This window comes from Leuciscus leuciscus (genome assembly GCF_965113295.1).
Source record: "Leuciscus leuciscus genome assembly, chromosome: 5".
Lineage (NCBI taxonomy): Eukaryota > Metazoa > Chordata > Actinopteri > Cypriniformes > Leuciscidae > Leuciscus > Leuciscus leuciscus.
In genome coordinates, this window is record NC_138729.1 from 24,944,017 (window position 1) to 24,962,550 (window position 18,534).

At 40.0% G+C, this 18,534-nt stretch overlaps 1 protein-coding gene and 1 long non-coding RNA gene across 4 annotated transcripts; both read left to right on the forward strand.

The window, feature by feature from the left end:
• The first annotated feature begins 5,387 nt into the window (after window positions 1-5,387).
• On the forward strand, window positions 5,388-7,457 carry cxcl20 (chemokine (C-X-C motif) ligand 20). The gene is made up of 4 exons (XM_082170428.1): window positions 5,388-5,545; window positions 6,298-6,424; window positions 6,565-6,693; window positions 6,795-7,457. The coding sequence occupies exons 1-4, from the start codon at window positions 5,479-5,481 to the stop codon at window positions 6,865-6,867; spliced, it is 396 nt and encodes a 131-aa protein (XP_082026554.1). The 5' UTR covers window positions 5,388-5,478; the 3' UTR covers window positions 6,868-7,457.
• A 5,530-nt stretch (window positions 7,458-12,987) lies between these two features.
• LOC309498572 lies at window positions 12,988-18,250 on the forward strand. 3 transcript variants are annotated; one of them, XR_014205987.1, is made up of 3 exons: window positions 12,988-16,231; window positions 16,939-17,208; window positions 17,420-18,250. It is a non-coding gene; the product is annotated as an uncharacterized lncRNA (long non-coding RNA). The 3 variants fall into 3 exon arrangements; XR_014205988.1 differs by having other exon boundaries at window positions 16,939-17,098; XR_014205989.1 differs by having other exon boundaries at window positions 16,939-17,073.
• Window positions 18,251-18,534: the final 284 nt, after the last annotated feature.

Consider the following 18,534-nt stretch of genomic DNA (forward strand, 5'->3'; position numbering starts at 1 on the left):
ATGAACGAAAACATGTTCTATCATAGTAGCTCAAAAATTATCAGACATTACTTCTCTGCTTTGCTCTTTGCAAATTACAGTTTTTTTGGATTGCTTACACACTAAAATTAAAAGTAGTACACTATTAGCAAAACCTTACACTCAAGAGGCAAAAGATCAGCCCATATTTGCACAACTACAAGCACATTGTCAACCTCACACTTGTTGCAAAACTCTACACACAGTGATTTGCAAAACACTAAACACACTTAACATACATTACACACAAAAATCTATCATGAAGTCACTTCCTTGCAATACCAAAGCACTGACTGTCAAATTACCGCACCGTCCAACCAACTGGTTCAACACAGTCATCAGGTGTGCAAACACTTGTTTGCTTAATTGTAGACACACCAATCAGGTGTATAAGCACTATAAAAAGCAGCAGGTGAGTTCATCTGTCTTCAAGCACAATGGAAAGAGTCAGAGAAAGAGTAAGACGAGGAGGAGAACGAGGAGGAGAACGAGGAGGAGAACGAGGAGGAGGAGGAGGAGGAGGAGGAGGAGGAGGAGGAGGAGGAGGAGGAGGAGGAGGAGAACGAGGAGGAGGAGAACGAGGAGGAGGAGGACGAGGAAGGGGAGGAAGAGGAATCAACAGAGGAGGAATCAACAGAGGAAGAGATGGAGGCCATGCTGGAGGAAGAGGAAGAGGAAGAGAAGAAGGTGCTCAAAGAGGACAGAATCTGACAAATGAGATCCGCGCAACACTGGTTGACCACGTTGTCAACCACGGCCTGACGCTGAGGGAGGCTGGACTGCGAGTACAGTTACAGTAAATCTAAGCCGATACACAGTGGCAAGTGTGATAAGAACATTTCGACTGGAAAATAGGTATTGTAAAAATATCATCATATCAAAAACATCTGCACGGTTTCAGTAACTGCTTACAGTACTGTATTCTATGCACTCAGCACTTCTGTTACCTTTTCCTGTGAAATTACTGTACTATTGTATACTGTTTTTTTTTTTTTTCTACATAGGATTGAGGGTCAGGAACGACAAGGGGGAAGGCCTCCTATGTTCACAGAACAGCAAGAGAGGGAGATAGTAAACATGGTTTTGGCCAACAATGCTATAACACTCAATCAGCTCCAAGCTAACATTGTCAATAACCACGCCAGTTTCAACGATATCCATCAGGTCTCAACATCAACACTGGCACGCATCCTAAAAAAAAAACATATTCAAATGAAGCAAATTTATCGAGTGCCTTTCGAGCGCAATTCTGAAAGGGTGAAACGACTGCGGCATGATTATGCAGAGGTATGTATTCACTTTAGCAGTGTGATCTTGCATACTGTCTCATAATCTTTTACTGTACTGTAATATGTATACTAGATCTACACTGAACTACACAATTTTGCCTGACACTGTTCCTCAGAGAGTTTTACGAATGGATGGAGAAGAGATCCAGCATGAGTTCATTTACGTAGATGAGGCTGGGTTCAACCTGACGAGAACACGAAGGAGGGGAAGAAACATCATTGGCCACAGGGCTATAGTCAATGTCCCAGGGCAACGTGGGGGTAATATAACACTCTGTGCAGCCAATACAGTACAATACGTAAAGTGACATTTTGTTACAGTATTATGAATCTCCATGTCAACATTTTGGGGCGTGTTGAGAAATAAATGAGTTTCTTCAGTCTGCAACATTGGTCTTGTGTAGTGTTTGGTGAATTTACATTATATTTGTACTTTGTTGATGGTAGCCTACTCTAATCATAGGGAAGTAGAAGTGCTAAAAGTGTTTTAGGTTTATCACAGCAGAGTGTAACTCGTGCAAACAGAGTATAGTAATGTGAAACGTGTGTGTTTCATATGGTAACAAAGTGTGGTTTTTAAACAGAAGTGTATAGTTTTTACAAGAGTGTTTAATTATGCAAAGGATCTGTAGTGTTTTGCTAATTGGGTGTGTGGTTGTGCTAATTGTGTGTAGTGTTTTGAAAACACGGGCCCTGTTTTGAAAATTGTGCTTAAGCAATCCAAAAAAACTGTAATTTTTTGTTCTTCCTCCTCCTTGTACCCCTATTTTTACAGTACTGTACCCTGCATCTCACAAACTTGTCCTTTGTGATACTGTAATTCTTGTTCTTTGTTGTTTTGTCAGTGCTGTTAACAAATGTATGTTCAGGCCATACAATTTGTTCATTGTACAGTATACAGCCTACAATGCACTGTACTACAGTATACAATACTAAAAGGGACAAAAATCAAAGGAGTAAAGATGTGATCAGTGTGCTTCTTCTTGTCTTTGGGCTGGGTCAGGCCAGGCCAGAGCACTTCGTCGACATCACAAGCAATATTGTCCCTCCTCCTTTCTATTTTTGCATATTTTTGTTCAGTCCAATGTAAATATATCTGCTGTGCATATGTTGCACTGACTTGTTTGGTGAAGAAAAAAAAATGTTTCAACAGCATGTGTGTGTATCTGCAAATATTTCTGTGCATGTGAACAATCTGAAGAATTTTCTACAATTTGAACTCTTTTAGTAGTATGGCAAAGCATACTAAAGATGAGAGTGCTTTTCATTATGCCCAACAGTGTTGGTTAGACAAAAATGGTAATATAAATGAAGTGTGTGCCATTTCATGCAAAAGTTTGATTTTGATAATGCTATTTGTGGTTGCAGTGCTTCATTTTGCATGATATATTAGGTATTTTTGCAGTTTGGGTGTGTGGTTTTGTGAATTGTGTTAAGTATTTTGATAAAACCAGCCTAGTTTGCAAAATTGTGTGTTAGCAATTGGAAAAAAACTGTAATGTTTACAAATGTGTAAATGCACCACTAGAGAGCGCCATCAGCAGTGTTTTGGTTTCTTATCCTGTCAGGTTCGTTCGCTAAAGTCTTCTATAGTAACTTCTAAATAGATCTCAATATTTGCTACATCCTTCGTGTAATAGAACATTGCTTGCTACACGAGACACAAACCGTAACAGTTTTTTATGAGGCTATACATATATTTTCAAGGAATTCATGATTGTACATCTGCCCATGTAGTAAAGAAAAAATAGAACAAATGAATGAAAAAATAAAATTTGTTCATTTGGGTTTTTTATTTTTCTCCATAATCTTTGGATTTGCATTTTGTTGCATTTGTGTTGCATTTGCATTAAAGTCCCTGCTTAAATGTTGCTTGGTTGTCAGTTTAGAGAAAATTTAAGATCTGTGTTGCCTTTAAAGATGCTTTTTATTGCAGTTATTCCTTCAATAACTAGGCCTTCAAATACATTATTACATAACTTTAAATAGGCTTCAGTATATTCAAAACTCTGTGTGCTCGTGTGCTCACCCTTACCTCTCCACATGAACACATTCACATGAAGTTGCACTAGAATTCTAGAATGCTAGAATTTATTTTTAAATTCTCATTTAACATACAAAGAATTATATGAGACCATCTTATCTTTGTGATTTCATTAGTCTACTCCATCACGTTTTCTCCGTTCTGCTAACACTCTTTATAAACTTACAAGTCTTCATGTAAACTTAAAGGGTTAGTTCACCCAAAAATGAAAATTCTGTCATTAATTACTCACTCTCATGCCGTTCCAAATCCGTAAGACCCTTAATTCGTCTTCAGAACACAAATTAAAATATTTGTGATGAAATCCAAGGGCTTTCTGACCCCCATAGACTGCAACATCATTACTGCAATCCTGTATTAGCCTACCTGCACTGTGATCCTATATATGCTCATATGTTTTGTTCCCTTGTCTTTGATTCCTGGGTTATGTTTGTTGGCTTGTTAGTTCAATGACACTGCCTGATGGTAAGCGACCTCAGAAGAACTCTGACCAATGCAAGTTCAGTTCAGTTTTTAGCCTCTCAATGACCTTGGCACAGGGAGGACTGAGCTGAATTTGCTCTTATCTTCTCCATGAAGTCAAAAACAGAAACGAAAACAAGGAGGCCACATTGAAATCAGCAGCATATCTTGACTGTGACGTTCTTTTGAGATGTAGGAAACCTTTGACTTCCTCAAATCTCTGAAACTAGGATTTGTTTTGTTTTTGTTTGTTGTTCTTTACGATTTGTTTCGCATTGATCAGATTTTGCTATTCCATTAGCTTTCAGAGACTTAATGAATACAGAAAATAAAGTATCATTTTACTGTACAATTAGGACAAATGTATTCTGTTATTGGTTACCAATAATTCCTCTGGTCCAAACACAGGACCTTGTTATACTAAACTAAACATAACATTTTTACAGAGACTTAGACAGGAGTATGTTAGTGAACCCAAAACAGTTTATTGAACAAGATGTTATTTGGATGAACAGCACAGCATTGAGAACAACAGGCAACAGGTAAGTATTACGGATGGTAAACACATGAGTAGATGTACGACACGTAGTCTTTTTCAGAGAAGTTATGGCAAGATGTGCAGGTGATCAGTAGTCTGGGGAGAGCATGAGTGTGAATGGAGGGAGAGCCTGGTCTGTCTGTGACACACATAAAGTATGTAATATCTCTGGATGTAATAACAGTCTGGCTGAAGTATATTAGATACACAGTCACAGTGTTTAAACTAATTTAATAATGCTGAATAAATGACATCCAAAAATCGGATGAAAAGAAAGGACACCTTTTACGTTCCATTTATAGTAATTTCAGCTGCAAAAAATGCTTGTTTTATTATCTATCTGGTGATGCCTGATGAAGGTCGTGAGACCGAAACGTTTCTAATAACATTTTGTTACTCATTTGCAAGTACTGATAGTGTTTGGGAGTTCATTGGTTTTTTTTTTTTTTTGTAGCATCTACCTGGTGAAAAGTCTTATTGCTTAGAAAAATAATATCAAATCTTTCCATAACATTCCACATGATTTGATCATTTGTCTGTAAACACCATTAATAATATCACACTGTCATCTTAAATCTTCAGTATATTTGATCCAATCTTAAACATTACATATTTCCTCCATATTCAAGTTTAATTCAACATAGTTTTTTATTTCCTGTATTTAAAGAAAGGAAATACAGCCTCTTCCCAAAAGGCAAACATTACAAAATACGTGACCAAACATATGCCAAGTTAAATTTTTTGTCATTCATTTGAGGACTGTGAACATTAATGTTTGACTAGTACCAAGAAGACCTTGTTAATAAAACACTCAATAATAAATAGAATGATTTTTTTTTTTAAAGAAATGAAAAGGAAAAATTCCTTATTCTTAAACAAGAAGAGATAAAAATGTATTATTATAATATTTGAGTCTTCAGAGACTCAAAAATGCAGAAACCACAGATTTTCAAATGTCAAAACAAGGGGCTATTCTTCTCTGTCCAGGCAACTTTATCCCTAAGCATGAAGGTTGTGTTGTTGAGAGCATTTCATTGGAAGATTGGAAAATGAAAGCAAGTCTGTGCTTTACAAGGGAAGGTCCGTATAAGAAAGAAACATTTCTCTGCAGCTGCCTGAAGTGAATCATGAATCAGGTTGTTCTCACACTGCTGTGCGCTCTGCTGTTTGGAGTGAGTCTTACACACTCCGCAGGTAAGCTGATTTCTGTCTTTTATTCCACTTGCATCACATACACACAGATCAATTAGTAAAGCCGTTTACTTTACCCTTTAACCCTTTATATTGTTAACAAGTGTAAAAAATAATTATTTACAATAAAAATGCCTTTAGAGTTTTCCATTATATTTAGTAATCTTTTTTAAAAAGCTAATAATTGTTCCAAAAACTAAAATTTCAGTTTGAGGTCAATATGACTCACAGTTAAAACCCAAATTATTAATATTATAAAATATAAAAAAATTAAAAGATCAGGAGTTCGTGTTTCATTATTGAAAGTATATGACCATGTATGAATCAAAGTATGACATTTCTAATGCATTAAATGTACTGTAATGGATAATCTACTGTAGTAATAGTAATAAACCCTGCAGTGTGATCAGTTTATCAGTCATTATACAAAAATATTTTGCAGAATGCAGTGATTTTGCAATCAGAATTAAGTATTAAAGCAATGGAAATAAAAACATAATCATATTTGTTGATGTTATTGATGAAAGTAAGTTATTGTAAAAAGTTTCTGTCAAGCATATGCAATATGCATCATAATAAATGTCTCTTAATGTGCGTGCGTGCGTGCGTGCGTGCGTACGTGCGTACGTGTGTGTGTGTGTGTGTGTGTTTTGGCATGAGGTTGATTTTCTAGTGGCTACAGTGAGAACAATTGTCTTCTGCATCAATGTGTTCATTAACCCTTAAACTTAGCATTACTGTTGTTAAATATATAGGACATGCAGCGGGGCTTTCACAGCGGTGTTTATGCAGAGGCAGACTGCTGAAATCAGTGAAGCCTAAATACATTCATGCAGTTGCATTGTTCCTACCAAGTCCCTCCTGCTCAAAGACCGAGATTATGTAAGTATGCTTTGACTCCTGTAATGTTTATAAATCATTATTTCTCCTAGATTCATTTTTGCAATATAAGTAATGAACATTGCAATGCATGTCCTCTAAAATGATTTGTTTCTGATTTTTCCTCCTGCTGCTTAACTTAGACTGACTCTCACTGGAAAAGGAAAAGGTAAAGGTAAAGGAAAAGGAAAAGGAAAAGGGAAGGAAGATCGATTAAAGGTGTGTTTGCATCCATATGAGAAGCAGGGACGGAGATTACTGGAGGGCAAAGGGTAAGAGATACACCACTGTTATGCTACCACTTTCTGCATAACAACCAAGTTATGTTTTGTATTATGTACTAAATTTTGTGTCATTGTGCTATCATTCCTAGGATACAAAACAAAAAGCAAAAGAACAGAGGAAGAAAGGGGAAGAATTATAAGCCTGATAACAAGGATGACTAGTGGAATTATTTTTCTTTCTGTTTTGTGATTTACAATATTTCTGTGATGAAACTATAATGATACAGGCTAATTTTGATTGATGGCAGTAAATGTTTTGATCTCTAAGAAATTATGACCACCAACACTGTTTTGGATAAAGTATTGGATAGCTCGTGTCCAAAATTATTACTCTATTCACTTGTTTTATTAATACATTTTATACAAACCTTTCTGATCCAGAGGTGTGATATAACCATGAAATAAAATAATTCCAATGTGTGTGATATAACCATGAAATAAAAATAATTCTAATGCTAATTTGATGTTATGTTTACTTAAGAGTATTACTATGAAACAATTCATATGTTTTGATGAAATAAGGATGAATCACAGTGGACTTTGATTGTTCAGTCTCTCAGTAACTATATGAAATATTTGTCTACATTATAAAGTGTTTTGCAATCTACTCTGTCGCTCACTAATGTCACTATTAATACAGATTTCAATTAACTGACTATATTCATTACAACATTGCAGTGCAGATTTTGTCATGCTCGTGCTCTATAATGAATCACACTTCATAATGAAAAATAAAGAATTTGTGAATTGAACACTTTGACTGAGCCTGGTTTCTCACAAGTTTTTTTTTTTCTTCTTTTTTTTCTATTTCTGTCACTTTATAGAGTTTGGGTTCCTTGCCTTTGGTTTGTTTACTCTAGGACACTTAATATACAGCAACATTACTGATTTAACTGCACTGGCACAATCGGATGAGAACAAAACTTGAACTGATTTAAGCTGCATAACAACACTTTTGTTTTCTGTAGAGCTGCTTAGCTGAATTGAACTTGTTTCATAATGAATGAATTTACAGACTTATTGAACTGAGCTGAATTGAACTGAAAATGACTATTATCTTGCTGCTTTACAGCAAAACAAGAAACTGTTTCTCAAGCCCGGATTGGCCATCGGGAGCACCGGAAGAATTCCCGGTGGCCTGGTGACTAATTTGGCCTGCTGCCAGCCAGCGTTTTTAAAAAAAAAAATTAAAATGTATTATAATAAAAAAATATATACTACTACCTTTACCAGTGATCATTTTCGAATTCGTCATTCAATAAAATTATTATTATAAAATGAAATCATGAATCTGTTAGTCTTGACTGGCAAGCCTACGATTCGACTTAAGCCTCGGCCAAACGGTTAAACAGAAAATGCGAGCATCATCCGATGATGGAGAGAAAACGGCCAGGTGGAGCAGAGAGGGAAAGGACAACGAAAAAAAGAAAGCACTCAGAGAACAAGCATCAAAATGTTGCAAAATGAATGACCTGTTCAGGGCTTCAAGTACAGGTCAGTTTCATCTGTAAATACTGTACTTTTTTCTTCGTTAACTTACAGTTTTTGCCCGTTGCTTGAACACATTTTGCAAAACTTCGCTCATTGTGACAAAACTCTACACACAAGTAAACATGACACAACACTGGGAAATATACCATTCACATCTGTGTCAAATTGAAACTCTACTATCAAAACCTAAACTCTGGTGTTGTGATGTGTGGCTACGGGTTGTGGGAGTCGCGCAACGGTGACGTCATGGGGTCGCCTGGGAGAGCGCTAAAAGGCATGTGACTGTGTTATGCTCGAGTAGCTTAGCTGTAGCAATAAAAGGTCAGTTAATAAAACAGTTCATTCCCAGCAAGACGACTTGGTTCCTCTTTCATTTAAAGCATCGACACATGACATGGTGTCAGAAGTGGCCGACTTCACGCTCTGAAAATAAGACATGGCGAAGCTCGGACCCCCGGAATCTTTCGACTTCACGCGCCCGGCGGAATGGCCGATGTGGCGCCGACGTTTCGACCGCTTTCGGGTGGCGTCAAAGTTGGACAAAGATAGCGGTGAAGTGCAGGTAAACACGCTTCTCTACGCCATGGGGAGAGAGGCGGAAGCGATTTATGATTCCTTTGTGTACGATGACAGCGGAGACGTTGACGAGGAAGAGGAGAGAGGTAGACCGGAGTTGGACTATGGCACGGTGATAGCCAAATTCTCCGACCATTTTGTGCCCAAGAGAAACGTGATCCATGAAAGAGCATGTTTTCACAAGAGAGCACAAAAGCCCGGTGAGTCAGTAGAGGCTTTTGTGAGAAGTTTATACGAACTGGCACAGTACTGTGAGTTTGGGCCCACTAAAGATGAGCAAATCAGGGACAGAATAGTTATTGGTATATCTGACAACGATGTATCACAGAAGCTACAGCTCGAGCCGGAACTCTCTCTTGAAAGAGCTATTCAAATAGCGCGCCAGAGCGAACAGATAAAGCAACAGAATGTGAGCCTGCGCTCGGAGTGTGCAGTGGACACCATAAGACAGGGGAGGCGGCAGTTCCATGGCAGAAGGAGCAGCAACGATGGACAATGGCAGAAAAAACAGGAACTCAGTGAGTCAAAACAGCATCCTACCTGTCCCCGCTGTAACAGACAACATGGTAAAACACATCCTTGCCCAGCCAAGAATAAAAAGTGCAGAAGGTGCAACAAAATTGGACATTTTGAGGCAGCGTGTCAGACGAAGATGCTGAAAGAGGTGGCTACAATGCCTAGCAGCACCACTAACACAGATGAGATGTTTTTCCTTGGAGAAGTTACTGAACATGTGTCAGACATAATGGATCAACCTGATTCAGAAAATAAGTGGCTCGTTGACTTACCTGTTAATGGCAGCACTGTGAAATTCAAAATAGACACTGGGGCAGACATCTGTGTAATGTCACAGGCTGCATTCAAGAGACTGCCACAGCGCTTCCGCCTGGTCACTGCAAAGAAAGGACCCATCATCAGCCCCGGCGGCGAAGTAAAGAGTATTGGCAAGTTCCTGGCAACAAGTGAGTACAAAGGGAAAAAGTACAGATTCTGGATAACTGTAATTAAAGGGCCATACTCCCATAACCTCCTGGGACGGAGTGTTGCCACAAGAATGGGACTGGTAATGAGAGTTGACGGGATGGACACAGTAATGTTAAGTCATGTGTTTGGGGATATTGGTTTGCTCAAGTGCGACCCCGTAAAAATCGAACTTAAAGCTGACTGTGAGCCCTACTCACTGACGACGCCACGTCGCATCCCGTTCCCCCTCCTGGCTAAAGTAGAGGCTGAACTTAAACGCATGCTGGCCCTGGGCATAATTGAGGAGGTTACAGTGCCTTCTGACTGGTGTGCCCCGATGGTTTCCAGTAGTGAAGAAGAACAAGGAGCAAGTGCGAGTGTGTGTCGATCTAAAACGCTTAAACAAGGCGGTTAAGCGAGAGAGGTACATCATGCCAACATTGGAGGATATTGCTCCCAAGCTAGCCGGAGCTAAAGTGTTCTCTACCCTTGACGCCTCCTGCGTATTTTGGCAGATCCCTTTGGATGCTGCAAGCCAAAAGCTTACAACCTTCATCACCCCGATGGGGAGATTCTGTTTCCGACGGCTGCCATTCGGTATCACTTCGGCTCCAGAAATCTTCCAAAGACAGATGTCGACACTGTTAAAGGGTCATGATGGAGTTGTCGTAGTAATGGACGACATACTTGTTTATGGAGTAACAAGGAAAGAACACGACACCCGTCTTGATGCGGTGCTGAAGACCATAAAGGACAGTGGTTTAAAGTTGAACAAGGCCAAGTGTCATTTTGGCAAAACAGAAATAAAGTACTTTGGCCACCTCATAAGTGCAGAAGGCATGGGACCTGACACTGACAAAGTTAAAGCCATCACACGGATGCCAAGCCCAACCAATGTTACGGAGCTTAAACAGGTTCTGGGTCTGGTCAACTATGTTGGAAAGTTCCTGCCTGGCCTCTCCTCAGAGCTGCATCCCATCACTGCTCTGCTCAGGAAGCAAAGTGAGTGGGCGTGGAGTGATGTACAAGAAGCGGCGTTTGAGAAAGTGAAAGCTATGCTTGTGTCAGCACCAGCACTTGCATTTTATGATGTCAACTGCAAGACTGTCATCAGCGCCGATGCGAGCAGCTACGGATTAGGAGCAGCATTATTGCAGGAACAGGAGGGTGTGTTAAAGCCAGTTGCATTCTGCTCCCGCACATTGTCAGATGCAGAGAAGAGATACTCCCAAATTGAAAAGGAGTGTCTTGCAGGGGTGTGGGCATGCGAGCGCTTCGCTCGCTATGTGCAAGGCATGGAAAGCTTCCTTCTACAAACAGACCACAAACCACTGGTACCCCTCATAAATACATACGACCTGGACAAAGTCCCTCCAAGGTGCCAAAGACTCCTAATGCGCCTACTGAGGTTGTGGCTGAGCACGTCCCGGGGAAGCAGCTTATCATAGCCGATGCTCTCTCTAGGAGCCCACTGACTGACAGTGGTGATGAACACACTGACCAGGACGTACAAGCATATGTGGAGTCAGTGGTAGCAAATGCGCCTGTTTCATCGCAAAAACTTGGCAAAATCCGCTCCGCTACACTAGAGGATGAAGAGCTGCAAAAGATTGTGCAGTTCATTAGGAACGGATGGCCACCAAAGACATCGCTGTTTCCATCCCTGCATGGATATTATTCTGCCAGAGCCTACCTCTCTGAGACTGATGGACTAGTGTTGTATCAAGATAGACTGGTTATCCCAACTGCACTTAGATCAGAAGTGCTCAAACAGTTACACGAGGGACACCAAGGTCTAACAAGGTGTCGTGTTCGAGCTAGGATGTCAGTAGGGTGGCCTCGTATCAGTGCAGAGATCACAACGGCAGTGTCAACATGTAAGTTCTGCATTGAAAACGTGAACCGCTCCTCACCACACCTTTACCTGGGGGACCCTGGCAGCGCATTGCTGCTGATTTGTGCGAGCTAGAAAGACAGAATTATCTCATTGTGACTGATTATTATTCCAGGGACATTGAAATTGCCCACCTGTCTTCAACATCCAGCCACCAGGTCATCACCAGGCTCAAAGGCATGTTTGCAAGATGGGGGATACCGCTGGAGCTGGTGAGCGACAATGCCACACAATTCACCTCGGGTGAGTTTCAAGACTTCTGCCAAAGCTATGGGTTTGCGCATACGACTACCAGCCCTCATTACCCCCAAGCAAATGGTGCTGTCGAGAGAGCTGTGCAGACGGCTAAGCGCATCCTAAAGCAGCCTGATCCATATCTTGCTCTAATGTGCTACAGAGCCATCCCTAGTGCTGTTACGGGGGTGAGCCCAGCTTTACTTATGGCTGGAAGAGACATTAGGACTACACTTCCTATGTTGGAAGGAAAACTTCAAGCTTCTCCTGTGGACAGACATCAAATCCAGCAGAAGGATGCTCAGACTAAATCAGCCTACCGGTTCTTCCATGACCGCCGTCACTCTGCTCTGCCGCTTCCTGAACTCCAATCTGGGCAGGCCGTTAGAGTGAAACTGGATGGAGAAAAGGGGTGGAAAACGTCTGCTAAAGTCATTGGCAAGTGCAATGAGCCCCGGTCTTACATCGTGAAGACGGACAACGGTGCAGTGCTGCGACGCAATAGAAGACATCTGCAGGCAGTCCCTGAGCTTGCTGACCCTCCAGACCAGCAGCAGCAGTCTGAGAGATCTCCGCTGCAGCTGCCCAGCAGCCCTCCTTCTGGTCATGGTGACCCTTCTTCTGTCCAGAGACTGAAGGATTCACCTGTGGTGTGTTCACCACACCAGCCGTCCCCTCAGAGGACTGTTCAAGTGACATCCAGAGGTCGGGAGGTCAGAGTACCTCTCAGATATAGAGACACTTGAACACTTATTGATACTTATCTTCACACTGTCTCCTCAGTAATTCTGTTTTGAGTGATAAGGACAGTTAATAAAGCTACATTATGTTCCCAAGTTAAGTTATGTTCCATAGGAATAGATTGTTATGTTTGGGAAAGATCCGATAATTGACAGGATAAATAGGAATTAAGTGCCTGAGATCACAATAAGCAATGCTGATGTATAACATCAACCACTCAGAGACTGTTATGTTCATGTTTATCTTTATTTGATGTGCAGTACAATGAGTACATCTTGTTTAACTGTTGGAGCTTTAACCTTTGAAAAGGGGGAGATGTTGTGATGTGTGGCTACGGGTTGTGGGAGTCGCGCAACGGTGACGTCATGGGGTCGCCTGGGAGAGCGCTAAAAGGCATGTGACTGTGTTATGCTCGAGTAGCTTAGCTGTAGCAATAAAAGGTCAGTTAATAAAACAGTTCATTCCCAGCAAGACGACTTGGTTCCTCTTTCATTTAAAGCATCGACACATGACATCTGGTATCAAAACTGACCTTATCCCATACCACTACAAACCTGGGCTGATCTGTTCTGTACAACTATATTATGGAGAGCATCTAGAAATGTGAGTATATGTTGGCTATTGTATGGACCTAGTTTTGCATGATGATGCAGAAGCCCTCGAAGGCTTATGGCGGCACACAATGTGATATTTCCCCCGCGCTGCCCCGGGACGTGCACAATTGCCCTTTGGCCAATTACATTATGACCCCGTCGTCTTGTTTTGCTCAGGTCGAATCCAGCTTCATCAATGAAAATGAATTCATGAGGCTGTGCAGCTCCATCCATGGCCAAGATTCTCTGTAACAAAAAAACTAACTTTTTGTAGCTGGCTGATTGGTGTTCAGTTTTGCAAGTAAGTGCCTTCAGGTGTGTATTTGAGTGGTTGCAATAACCCGATGTGTTTTGTATACATGTGTTTTCCAAATGGCATCCTGAGATTTCATTTTTGAACAAAGTGTCTTATGTATGAAATAGAGTGTAGTATCAGAGACAATTTAGTATGCAGGACCAAGTGTGTTGTATAAAGGAGTAAGTGTGTTGCAGAATTGCAACTAGAGTGCAAAGCAGCGCTTTTGTTTAAGGTATGGTTACATGTGTTTGAGGTATGGTAAACAAAAGCTTCAAGTTGTGTTACTTTAGTCTAAGCATGGGTCTATAGTGTTCAAGCAATGGGCAAAAACTGTAGTATTGAAATTCTAGCAAATGTAAGCGGTAGCGGCCCTATTAGGCTACTATCGTCACTCAAAATACTGTATGCTAAAGGAGATTAATATTATTTAGTGTAAAGTTACATTAGTAATTTAGCTGACAAATATTAACATTTATGTGGTAGCCTACTGGGAGCAGGGAGACTGGAGTGATAGTGCAGACATCAACAAAAAATAATGCAATAACATTTTATTAGACAATTTAGAAAATTATGTCTGCCCATTTGTGAGGTTTAAAACGTTTTTCCTTCCTTTTTTTATTTTTTATTTTTTATCAAATGAAGGTGGAGACAGTAAACCTAGCACTAGCTGTGGTGCAATGATCACACATTCAGCCAGGGAGTGAGATGACATGTAGAAGCAAAATAATATATATATATTTTTAACATATTGTATGAAATATAGCCTAGTGTTGCTAAATGTTGGATATTTAAGTAATTTTAAGATGAAAACAACAACATTTTGTCATAAATATAATACTTAGATTTTTTACTAAAATAAATGTAGATTCTGGGCAAACAAATTACAATAAGGTGGTTGTTTTACACCAAGGTGGAGCCAGTTCTGTTTGTAACATGAGGCCAGAACAAGTGACAGGTGAAGAAGAGACAGGTACAAGAAAAATACGCACACTTTATACATGCATACATACACACACACACACACACACACACACACACACACACACACACACACACACACACACACACACACACACATATATATATATATATATGAAGAGTTCCGATGCAAAAGCCTCTTAGTGCCATCTGAAATTTTCTTCTAGAATGATCATTTTTATCAAGCTTGTATATTTAAGTTCAGTAATTTCACTTAAATGACAATTAATAGGTAATTTGCATTGCCATTTAAGTGAAATTATTGAACTTAAATATACGAGCTTGATAAAAATGATCATTCTAGAAGAAAATTTCAGATGGCACTTAGAGGCTTTTGCATCTGAACTCTTCATATATAACACTAGTACTCCACTTTACTTAGTGTATGAGGCTGATGATACTGGTGGAAGGGAGAGACAGACAGATATTAGGGAAAATGAAGAGAAGGAAAAGGGAAGCCGAGGATACTGTTCAAGAGAAAGCCTTTAATTATTTTACACGGCCCCAGGCCAGCCTAAGGATTTAGACCAATAAATGTAATTTAGGAAAAAATAGGGTTGTCCGTGTTTCTAAATTTTATTTGGGTCCATGGGATGGCCTGGGTGTCGGATTTCCCGGCCTGAAATTGTGTCCCAGTCCGGCCCTGCTGCTTCTATTGTATAAAGCGCTATAAAAATAAATGTGACTTGACTGCTGAATATTTAATGGCTGAATAGTACATTCAACGCAACCTCTGCAGAAAAGATCTTGTCCTGCTGTACACACACACACACACACACACACACACACACGCACACACACACACACACACACACACACACACACACACACACACACACACACACACACACACACACACACACACACACACACGCACACACACAAATACAAGGACACTGAGTATGTCATTTTAGACTGTCATTTTAGACTGAGGAGGAAGAAGTTGTAATGAATGAGGACCAAACAGATGACGTAGTTAATATATAAATAAAATAATGTTAAACATAAACAATTTGATTTACAATATATATCAGATGTAACATGTAAAAATAGTAAAGAAATAAGACAGTTATGTGATTTATGCTTAAAACAGAAGCAAATAAATATTCCACTTATGATACAGTTTTTGCCCATTGCTTGAACACTATAGACACATGCTTAAACCAAAGTAACATAACTTGAAGTTGTTGTTATTATACCTTAAACAAAGTGTAACCATACCTTAAACAAAAGCGCTGCTTTGCACTTTAGTTGCAATTCTGTAACACACTTGCTCCTTTCTGAAGCACACTTGCTCCTAGACACTACACACTATTTCATACATAAGACACTTAGTTCAAAAATGAAATCTCAGGGTACCATTGGGAAAACACATCTATTCAAAATACAACACACATTGGTTAATTGAAAAGACTTAGACACACACCTGAAAATACTTACTTACAAAACTGAACACCAATCAGCCAGCTACAAAAAGGCCTCAGTTAAGCCATTTTGAGAACTTTGAAAGCATGGAGGCAGGGAGAGCTAGAGGCAGAGGAAGAGGAAGACAGAGAGAGAGAGGAGGACAGAGAGAGAGAGGAGGACGTGGTCGAAGAGGCCATGCAGGACCATTATTTCGGATGACATAAGAGCAACTTTGGTGGACCATGTCATAAACCATGGCCTGACTATGAGGGAAGCTGGGCAGAGAGTCCATCCTAATCTAAGCCGTTTCACAGTTTCATCTATAATAAGGACATTCCGACTGGAAAACGGGTATATCTTCAACTCTCTACTCTACTCAGACTGTATCTAGAGTATTTACAGTACTGTACCATATCACGTTACTGTATCACATGTATTCTGCCCTACAAAACAAAAAGGCAGTAACTGCATTTTTGGTCAAAAATTAGTTATTATAATTTTCATGACATTCAAGGCATCCTTTGTTATGTGACAAAACATCTTATCTCAAATGTGTGTCGTTTTGGAGAAAAATGGTAATAGTTTTTGGAGAATCTGTAGTTACTGCCTTTTTCCTTGGTATGGTGCCACGTTTTTGGTAAGTAATACAAAGCAAGTTTACAAAGCAAGAATACAGTAACTGCAAAATAGGGGTAAAATATCAAATTAAATATGAGGATTGATATGTACAAAGAATAAGCTAATATAAAGTAACAAAACAGCCACATGTCCAATAATCTACCTACAACTACTTAGGCTGGATGACAGGATAACTTTAAAGTAATTTTTCTCAGTTCTGCACTCTGCGTAGTTACTGCCTTTTTGCTTTGTAGGGCAGTATTGTATTCCAGGGTGGCTAATGCTCCTTTTCCAACAAAAGTGGTAGTTTTGTGAAACATACCGTGATAACGTGTTGACATGTTTCAGTACTGTTTATGGTAAATACAGTAAAGCTCAGTATACACAGTACTTTAAAAAAGAAGCAAACGAGAACAATTTGTGGTTGCATTTTTCTACAGAATGGCTAGAAGACCTACTGGGGGTGGACGCCAACGCCTGTTCACCCAACAGCAGGAACTTGCCAAAGTGAACCTAGTCAGAGCAAACAATGCAATCCGTCTCCACCAGCTACAGCAACAAATACTTGCAGATAGGCAAGTATTCAACAACATAAATCGAGTAAGCATTACAACTATCAGATGCATCTTGGTAAAGCACAATATGACCATGAAGCAATTGTACAGGGGAACAGTGTCAGGGTCAAAGAACTTCGACATGAATATGTACAGGTAAGTGTTTCAGTCCTTTACATTTACAATAAAGAATGGGGGCAGTCCAGTAACAGATGAATATGTACCACTGGATTAGTACCACATAGATACATTCAGAAAGCTACAAAGGTACCTGTGTGGTGGGGTGGGGTGGGTCGGTTCTGTATGTGTAGTAGTGTAGGTGTGTGCTTTGAGTAAAGCCATCCACAATATGTATTTTTTGTTACAGAGAATCTTGGACATGGATGGAGCTGCCCAGCCGCATGAATGTATTTACATTGACGAGGCTGGATTCAACCTTAGCTAAAACAGACGACGGGGACATAATATAATTGGCCAAAGGGCAATTGTGCACGTCCCGGGGCAGCGCGGGGGAAATATCACATTGTGTGCTGCCATAAGTCTTCGAGGGCTACTGCAATATCATGCCAAACTGGGTCCCTATCATGCGCAACACATAATCACATTTCTAGATGCACTTCATGATGCAGTTGTACAGGATGGACCAGAGCAGCCCAGGTTTGTTGTTGTCTGGGATAATGTTAGTTTCCATCAGGCTGCTCTGGTCCAGAACTGGTTCACCAACCATGATCAATTTGAAGTTGTGTACTTGCCCCCTTACTCGCCATTTCTAAATCCTATAGAGGAATTTTTTTCCGCTTGGAGATGGCGTGTATATGACCGCCAACCACATGCCCGTATGCCTCTTCTGCAGGCAATGGAACAGGCCTGCAGAGACATTGAGGTGAAGTCAATCCAGGGATGGATTCGGCTCACAAGGGGATATTTTCCCCGATGCTTAGCGAGAGAAGACATTGCTTGTGATGTTGATGAGATCCTGTGGCCAGACCCCAACAGACGGCAGGATCCAAAAGCCCACTTGCGCACAATTGTGTTTTTCTGTGTTTACAGTAGTGTATTGTTTGTTTTATTTTTGATTTAACTGAATTTACTGTACTGTAAAATATACTACTGTAATGTAATTATTTTGAATTCAGTATTTAATTTTTTGGTTGTTGTGAAAACATGCCCTTTGTGGAACTGAATAAAAACATTGAAAACAAAATACTGCAGTTTTTTATATAAAGTAGACTAGTGTGTTGCTGCTGATCTGAAAGTGTATTCATATGATGCAAGTGAGTATCATTTTGTCATCAGAGTGACATTTTGACAAAGGATTGTTAGGTTTTGATAGCAGAGTTTCAATTTGACATAGATGTGAATGGTATATTTCCCAGTGTTGTGTCTTATTTGCTTGTGTGTAGAGTTTTGACACAATGAGCCAAGTTTTGCAAATCGTGTTCAAGCAACGGGCAAAAACTGTAACAGAAACAAAGCCAAATT